Below are 9,000 nucleotides of genomic sequence, written 5' to 3' on the forward strand. Positions count from 1 at the left end.
TTTTACCATTCATATTAAAAAAAATTATATAATAACCTCACATAAAAACATTAAAATAAATATACATTTAGAAATTTTCCAACAAAAAGAAAATAATACAGAATTTTTGCAACATGAAGAGCCTTACTCATTCAATTTTTTGAAACTATCCATCTTTCATAATTTTACACTCTCCATCCTTAATAAAGCATACTTGGGAAATACTAAATAGTTAAATTCTCTTAAAAATTATTACTATCATTTTCTTCTTATTATTATAATACATTTAAAAAATATTATTATCATTTTCCTATTATTATTAGGCCGATAGGCCTTTCCTATGCATCAACTTTTCGTCAACACTTTTACTCTGATCCGTTAGATTAGATGAAACACTTTCAACCGTTGATCTGAACCAGAAAACAAAACAATGGAAAATCAAAAAAGCACGGAAAGTCAAGAAAGCACAAAAGCTCAAAAAAGATTCTATGCAAAAAAAATCAAGAAAGCACGAAAAAGATCATAAAAATCAAAGATCGAAAGAAAAAAGCTCAGAAAAGCAAAGATTTTTGAGGATTTTTATTTTTATTTTTATTTTAAATGCAATGTATTATTAATTTATTTTTAGGCCGATAGGCCTTTCCTATGCATCAACTTTCGTCAACACTTTTACTCTGATCCGTTAGATTAGATGAAACACTTTCAACCGTTGATCTGAACCAGAAAACAAAACAATGGAAAATCAAAAAAGCACGGAAAGTCAAGAAAGCACAAAATCTCAAAAAAGATTATGTGCAAAAAAAATCAAGAAAGCACGAAAAAGATCATAAAAATCAAAGATCGGAAGAAAAAAGCTCAGAAAAGCAAAGATTTTTGAGGATTTTTATTTTTATTTTTATTTTAAATGCAATGTATTATTAATTTATTTTTATAATTTAATTGAAATATAAATTTTAAATTTTAAATTTAAAAATTAGTTTAGATTCATTTTTAGTTGTAAGTTTATTATGTGTTAAGAGGGATTTTTTTTTTGAGGTATTGATTTTTTAAGAGTGAAAAGAGATTTGATTTTTTTTGGCATTTGGTAGATGTAGAGTTAAAATGAATTTAGATTAGTTTAAATATTAACCTTTAAATAACTCACATTAGAGAAAAATACCATGGGAAAAAACCATAGATTAAAAATATAATAAGGAAAAACCATGGGTTGTAAAATTTTATATTTTATATTTTAATTTTAATTTGACTAAGTCAAAATGTTAAACATTGTAACATCTCTCTAAAATAAGTAAATTCAATTTAAGTCCATGCTAGCTCCCATCATTTTCCTGCTCAAAAGATAGGCGTTCTCAACACCTTAGCTACTTCGGCGGGCGTTGCAAGTTTATGACGAAAATCACCTTGAAGATGAGAAAACTGACCTCCTGGAAGTTTTTAATAAGAATGGTTATAGTAGGTCTCAAGGTCTTAAGGCTTTTCAAAATGCTGAAAAGGGTCCTAAGAGTAAGATTGACCCCAAGGATTGGTCTTCCGGTGTTCATCTTCCCTTTATTCAAGGGACCACGGATAAAATCGCTAGGATCTTGAGGAAGCATAAGATTCATTCTTTTTTTAGACCTCTTAACACTATATGAAGTTCTCTTCATTTTGTTAAGGACTCGATTAACCCCAAGGATTAGAAGGGTGTTTATATCATTCCCTTTTCTTGTCGAGCTCCTTATATTGGTGAGACCAGTCGATCCATTAACCAAAGGATTTGTGAACATGCTGCCGACATCAGGCATGGAAGGTCTCGCTCCTCCGCTTTGGTAGAGCATGCAGAAAAAACCAATCATCACATCTCCATTGAAGAGGCTAAGGTCATTGCGAGGATTGACCATTTTCATTATCATAAATTTAGAGAGGCCTTAGAAATTGAAAAAAAAGACTTGTTAATTTAAATAGAGATGATGGTTGGAGTATCAACAGATGCTAGATTCCTGCGCTTTCTTCCTAAACAATTATTTTTATTTATTTATAGATTAATTAATTAATTTTTTTGTTAATCCCCATATTGCTTAGTTTATGACTCTCTTAAATTATTTTTGGTAATATGAATAGGATTAAACCTTAATATTAATATAATATTATATATAATAATATTCATTAATAAGATTATATAGGGGTATGAATCCTTTCTCACCTGAGGGGGGATGTGAAAAAGAGAGCGATGAGGATTCCGTCGGCAGGAGGACTCGAACCAGGGCAGCCTAGGCCATCGGCCTAGGGTGCTGCAGACTAGACCTCATTTTGGATGACGAAGACTAGGAGGTACAGGGTGGGTCAACAGGTTTTCTGTGGAGATGGTCCATACAATGGCCATGTAGGCTGTGGGTTGGATCCAGGGTGCTCAATCTGCAAGGATCCCAAGGAATATGTTTACTGGGACAAATTTCATCCCACTGAGAGGGTACAGTGGATGATTGCAAAGGAGGTTTTGGATGGGGATTCTTCCTTCGTTTCTCCCATGAATCTCAGAGGCTTGATCCAGTACACAAACCCCACCCCTTCCCCCTTTGGTCCTTTGTTTACGTAATAGATTATACCCTAAATTATTCATTAATCGAGCATGTCCAAAGGTATGAATCAACAATCCAACTGTGTATATTTGTGATGCTTACTGGTGCAAATTTTCATTTTTTCACAAACACGTAATAGCGAATAGATTTACCTTAAATTATTCAACGTCCAAAGATATCAATCAACAATCCAGCTGTATAGGTATATGTGTGATGTTTACTGGTGCAAATTTTAATTTTTCACAAAAGCAGAATCGCTGTCAGGATTTACCGGGAAGAGTTGTGGCAGTGTAGGCGACCAGGCTGATTGAACCAATATCTCTTCTAAAAAAATTCAACAATTCCAATTTAATAATCCTATCGGCCTTTCTTTGTACCTTTTGGGACAATTGCTAGTTATAATACATTTAAGGTGTCATATATATATATATATATGATGATGATGATGATGATGGTTAACGTCCGCTGAGACCAAATAATGATCTATCGGACCTAAAAAGACATTATTTATTTTGATTTAAGATTTTATTCCTATGCTCAAAAAGCTTGGAGAGAAGCCTCCCGAGTTCACTATAATTTTGGCATTGTAAAAGGCTAGGAAGGTCAGTATTGTAACAAAGGTTGTGAAATTGAGATCTAATGTGGTTGTATGCACGACACTCTAAGAGGAAGTGGTTTTCATCCTCGATGCTCCTATTCTCACAAATATGGCAGATCCTTTCCATCCATGGCGTTTTAGGAACTGCCCAACGGCCAGTTTCACTATGGAGCTCATGAGAATTCGTTCTAATCTTTGCTATATTAATTTTCTTCTTTGAGCTAGTTAAAATAGAGAGATACTTTTGATCTTCAAGGGAGGAGTTGATGACCTTCTTATAATAACTTAATTTTCTTTTAGACGCTAAATCTTTCTCACACCACAATTTTTATTTGAACTTAGAAATAACAATATCTTTAATGTTACTTCATATATAATTAATTTTATATTTTTATTATTCAATTTCATTTTATTTCATTTAAATATTTATAATTACATATTTAATGTATTATTCTAGTACAATAATTTATTTGCCAAAAAATTTAAGGTGTTTTATATATATATATATATATATATATATATAAAATCAATTTTATATTTGTATTTATTCAATTTCATTTTATTTCATTTAAATATTTATAATTACATATTTAATGTATTATTCTAGTACAATAATTTATTTGACAAAAATGGTATACTAAGGGCGATGAAAAAAAATTATTTTTAAAAATAAATAATTTTGTTTGAAAAATAATAATAAATTTTTAAAAATTCTATAATCCATTATAAAAACATTATACAATAAAAACATTACGAGATAAGTACAGAATACAAAAACAATATTAATTAAAAAATGCATTTCGATATTTTAAAGACTTTATACCGACTTATTTTAATAACTTCAATTCAAATCAAATAAATAATATTAAATACTAACCTATCCATTAAAAATAGGTTTTAATATCCATTGTTAAACTCAAAAATAACAGAAAGAAGCAATATTAAATATAAAACCCACATTTAACAAAAAAAAATATACAATTAGTTAAAGCGCATAAAACAGCATTAAATGCGAACACATCCATCCAAAATAGCGGTGCCAACATCCATTCATAATAGCGGTGATAATGTCCAGTACAGTCACGACACTGTAAAAGCTACTTAAATGCGTAATTAATGCATCCATACCTAACTACCTCATGTTGGATTGTGGGTTTCTGCAGCTAGATACTGTGAATTTAACTAAATATCTATAACTGAAATGGTCTAATATGTCTAAATACTACGCCTGTAAGTGATTTACGGAAAGTTGATGGACACTTAAAATATATACCAATTCCAAAAATAGCACATGAACTATGGAGACTGCGCATCAAACGCAATTCAAAAAGACTAGAAGCATAATTTGGTATACAAGATAAATCCATTTAAAGGACAAATATATAATTTCGAATACAAGATTAATGCATTTAAAGGATAAAAATATACAATTGGAAACAGTCAAGTCTTATCCATCTGAATTTCCATAACAAACTACTGGTCTTTCTATTTTCTAAAATAGAAAAAAGCGAGTGACCATTTCACTTTCGAGAAACAATAGTAGAAAATATCCAAAAACCAGCAGCAAGATTTAACCATTAAGATGTGAATATCAGCGTTAATAATGAAAGTTTGCAGCAAAAGATATTGCTGCAACTTGCCAAAACAAGAGCAGGGGTCCATTAAAACTAACTAGCGAAATCTACAAAATTACTGGACAAACTAAATCTCATTTATGAGTCACTGCAGCTATCTAAATAAAAAAGCAACTCAAAATCCTATAAGATTTTATTTTGCGCCGGGATTGTCTGTCTGCAATAACCACGAATAATCAATGTTCAGACGTGGCGCATGCAATGTAATGACCTCCTGGACCTCAAGGAATTCCACTCCTCTCAGCATTATCGCCACGTCCTCCGCCAGATAGGATTTTCATAGGCTGTGAATTACCATCGGATTTCTTATCTACATCACCGGTTTCTTTCTCTTCGTCTTCATCCCACTTAGTACTCCCGTAATATACGGCATACAGTATCAACTGGGATACGCCCAGCAGCGCTCCCAGTCCATTAGGCAGCTGTATGAATATACAAGTATTGTTATTAGCATAACCTAATAAATATACAAACTAAGTGTATTGTTATTAGCATAACCTAATAAATATACAAACTAAGTAATGCAGAAAAAGCACAGCTAACAATATTATTACTCACCACAAGATTAATGTCAAAGTGTATGCAGCCATAAGCTGTCCAGATGAAGCCATTGGCAGTGCAACCCAAGGAAAGGTAGAAGGGCATGTACTTCACACTTTTAGTTTTAATAACCCTTCTCTGAAATAGGTCAGTTAATTCACAAGGTTAGTTACGTGAGTGTGCATAATTTTGTAGATGGAAACCAACAACTTTTATAGACATATATACCATTTCTTACTAATCACAGAAATCACATATATCAAAAAAACTAGTTACCTAACTGGTCAGTGTGCATAGCATAATTTTGTAGATGGAAACTAGTAACTTGTTTAGATATACATGAATCTCTTACTAACTATAGGAATCATATATATCAAAAACACATGTAACACATATCAAAAACTCATCCCTTACTAACTACAGGAATCATATATATCAAGAACATACATAACACGTATATCAAAAATTCATATATATCAAATATATATATATATATATATCAAAAACTCAAACTCATAGTTCATCCGCAAACATCCCAAAACCACCTATAATCTTTGTAATTTCAGAAAAAGATTTTTGATAATCTTTGTAATGTCAGAAAAAGATTTATGAAAAGAAACCAGCATTAATGAAAAGAAAAACAAAGGGCAAGAAGGGCAGTTACCATGATGGACAAAGGTGAGGCATACATGAACACATTGAAGATGATACAGATCGTTCCAACAACCAAGGTTCGTCTCTTATGTGTGTGCTCCAAAGCTAAGCTAAAAGCTGCCACAGCAGCAAAGAATATGCTGATGACCACCAGCAGTCCCACCACTTTCAGCTGTCCAAGCAGGATAAAGGTGGTCCAAGTTAGCCTTTAGAAATTTGCAGAAGAGAAGCCATATGTATAGTTCGACCTTTTACCTTTTACTTTTCCAATTAATACAGGTCATCAGTTAATATAATATCGTGTAAATCTAACTAGATTATGTTAATCCTAGATCTTTTAGAAGTAAAGGTGAGCACCGAGCATTCATAGCAACATCAACTTTCAAATCTATTAATTGAGAGGCTAACATCTTAAAAAAATGACATAAATCATATCAACTGTAAAACCAACAACCTTTGTTTCCGAAAAAACTTAAGACATAAATTCATGTCAACTCTCAGATCTATTATCAAATCCATAGCACCTTTACATTTATTAAGGGCCAACCAATCTACATTTCACAGTTTTTAACACTCGGCAAATCAAAATTAGCATACTAACCCTGCCCATATCCCAGCGCTGTCAGACACCCTAAAAAACCCTTGATATGGGTAGATCTACAACATTAATTTTGTCGACATTTTCTAACCAATGGAACAGAGACCCAACGTATACCAGGCCTACCAAAACCTTTTTAGCTAAATTATATCTTAATCAGAAACATTTAAGGGGTTAGTGCTAATAAAATTGTAAGATGGAACATGAAACTTACCCTCTCCTTTTTGTTCTTGCAGAAAATCAGGAACACAGAAGTGTAGAATGTTTCAAAGAGCACACCTGCTCCGTTTACCGTGGCCACAAGAATGCTGTTGGGGTGAACAAAGGGCATGCCATACAGCACCCATAATGCGCAGTTCAGTAGAGTCATAGGGTATGGAAATCCTGAAAACCCTCGGGTGGATCTCCATTTCCAAACTTTGTAAAATGTTGGCCTGCAGCATCACCAACAAAAGAACTAATTTACAATTTACATAAAACTTAACCCTAATCTAAGAAACCAGCTTCTCAACTAATTTCAACAAATGTAAAACTGAAAACTATGAAAATTGCTTAGCTCTTAACCCCTCATCTAACTAACCAGCATCTCCACTAATTTCAACAAATGTAAAACTCAAAACCATGAAAATTGCTTAACCCTAAACTAAATAACCAACTTCTACGTTAGTGTCAACAAATGCAAAACTCAAAACCATGAAATCTTACAGGGGCGAAAGGAACATAAGAATCGAAATAATGTTCCCTGCAGAGAAATAAATATTAAACGCTTGTCAGACAGCAGTTCAGTTATACAGCTAAACGCAAAAGCAAATGAAGAAAGAAGCAGAATTGCTGCTGTTCAGCAAAAACCTACCTATTATTCCTACAACCAAACGAATTGTATCCGCGATGGCCATTCTTTCGTCCAAGGAAAATCAGAGAAGTAGGGGCAATCACTCTAATATAAAGAAGGAAAGAGCTCGGCGCTACTTTTGGCAACAGAAAGTACATGCAGAAAAGCAAACAGTGGGGTGTATATATAAGGTGTAAAATCTCGTATTTGCGCTCTGGATAAGTACTACAACTACGCCAACCTATGTCGGTCAACCGAAACGGTTTGCTTAGTCAAATATCACCAAAGTTAGGGTTGGCATTCCCTTATTCCACTTCTGCATCACCTTTTCCTTCGTAATTACAGCCTAATTCCACTTTGAATTGAAAGCAATACCACTTACCTAGTCATAAGTTTCTGGCTTAATCCTGCTGTTATGCCATTTCGGGAAACGCATTTCCAACAGCGTTTTTCTAAAAATTACGCTTCCCAAACCCAAGAAAAGCACAGAAGTGACACATGTTGAAATTCCTTGGAAATAGAATTTCCAGAAGAGGAAAGTAAATGATCCTACTTATAAAATTTAATTACGCCATTACGGCCATAACTCTCACTCCGTTTCTAATCGTGGAGACATGGCCCACGACATCCGAGCCAGAGCCGAGACCAAATTTGTTTGGACTCTTGAGCACGTAGTAGTGCCGTGAAACCACCGTATGTACCTTTACAACGCGCCTTTGACAGCAGTATATACGGTGTTCTAGATTGTCATATCCGGGTTTCCATATTTTGGGGGTTTACAATGAACATTGAGCATTGATGATGTATAGGGTTTTCATCGTTTAAATTTGATGGATTTTTTTATTTAGTTAAAAATGATTAAAATATAATATCATATAGATTTTTAGCTTTAGTTTTGTATTTTTTTTCCATTTTGATGTAAATAGATTATAGCTGTATTTATGATAATGATAGTTAATGTTTATTAAGAATAAATTTAGTTTAAATTTACTGTTATAATTATTATGGATCACATATGTTTAGATTAAAAAATTTAGTTTGTTTGGATATTTAATAAAAATAATATATATTTTTGTTCTATAAATAATTTGAAATTATGAATTTATGTGGGTGTATGGAGATGTTTAATAAAAATAATATATATCTTTGTTCTATTCAGGAATTGTAACAAATAATTTGAAATTATGAATTATGTGGGTGTATTTGGATGTTTAATAAAATTAACATTTTTTTTTTTCCTTTTAAAAGAAAAAAACCATATAGATTATATTAAGGAAATATAATGGACATTGTATACAACAAACCAAAAATTCTGTATTGCCTGGAGACCCACGGCAGAACAGGATAAACCATGAAAGAGAGAAATGTACAGAATTTATAGATGTACAGATAGATGGAGAGATTAGTCTCGAGCCAGAAAGAGGCAAAATAAAACCAAAAAAAGAATATATGCTCTATTTAGGAATTGTAACAAATAATTTGAAATTATGAAATTATGTGGGTGTATCTAGATGTTTAATAAAAATGATATATATATTTTGTTCTATTTAGGCGTTGTAACAAATAATTTGAAGTTATGAATTTATGTGGGTGTATCTGAAACAATT

General features: G+C 32.3%; 1 protein-coding gene across 1 annotated transcript; it reads right to left on the reverse strand.

Moving 5' to 3' along the window:
- Positions 1–4,682: 4,682 nt before the first annotated feature.
- LOC149206233 (bidirectional sugar transporter SWEET5-like) lies at positions 4,683–7,566 on the reverse strand. The gene is made up of 6 exons (XM_089393656.1): positions 7,415–7,566; positions 7,267–7,303; positions 6,776–6,995; positions 5,974–6,135; positions 5,328–5,447; positions 4,683–5,191 (listed from the first exon to the last, which is right to left on the reverse strand). Exons 1-6 carry the CDS (start codon positions 7,455–7,457, stop codon positions 4,991–4,993), a joined length of 783 nt encoding a protein of 260 aa, XP_089249782.1. The 5' UTR covers positions 7,458–7,566; the 3' UTR covers positions 4,683–4,990.
- Between the last annotated feature and the right edge of the window lie 1,434 nt (positions 7,567–9,000).

Source organism: Pinus tabuliformis, chromosome 1_2 (assembly GCF_031772625.1).
Source record: "Pinus tabuliformis cultivar Carrire ecotype Pingquan chromosome 1_2, CPIR1, whole genome shotgun sequence".
In the NCBI taxonomy this organism is placed as follows: Eukaryota; Viridiplantae; Streptophyta; class Pinopsida; order Pinales; family Pinaceae; genus Pinus; species Pinus tabuliformis.

Excerpts from the sequence above, each read along its gene's own strand:
- LOC149206233 (XM_089393656.1), bottom strand. The coding sequence starts at position 7,457 with ATGGCCATCGCGGATACAATTCGTTTGGTTGTAGGAATAATAG. Across the intron at positions 7,304-7,414 it reads TTTGGTTGTAGGAATAATAG|GGAACATTATTTCGATTCTT; the intron begins GTAGGTTTTTGC and ends ATTTCTCTGCAG. Across the intron at positions 6,996-7,266 it reads CTTATGTTCCTTTCGCCCCT|GCCAACATTTTACAAAGTTT; the intron begins GTAAGATTTCAT and ends GTGATGCTGCAG.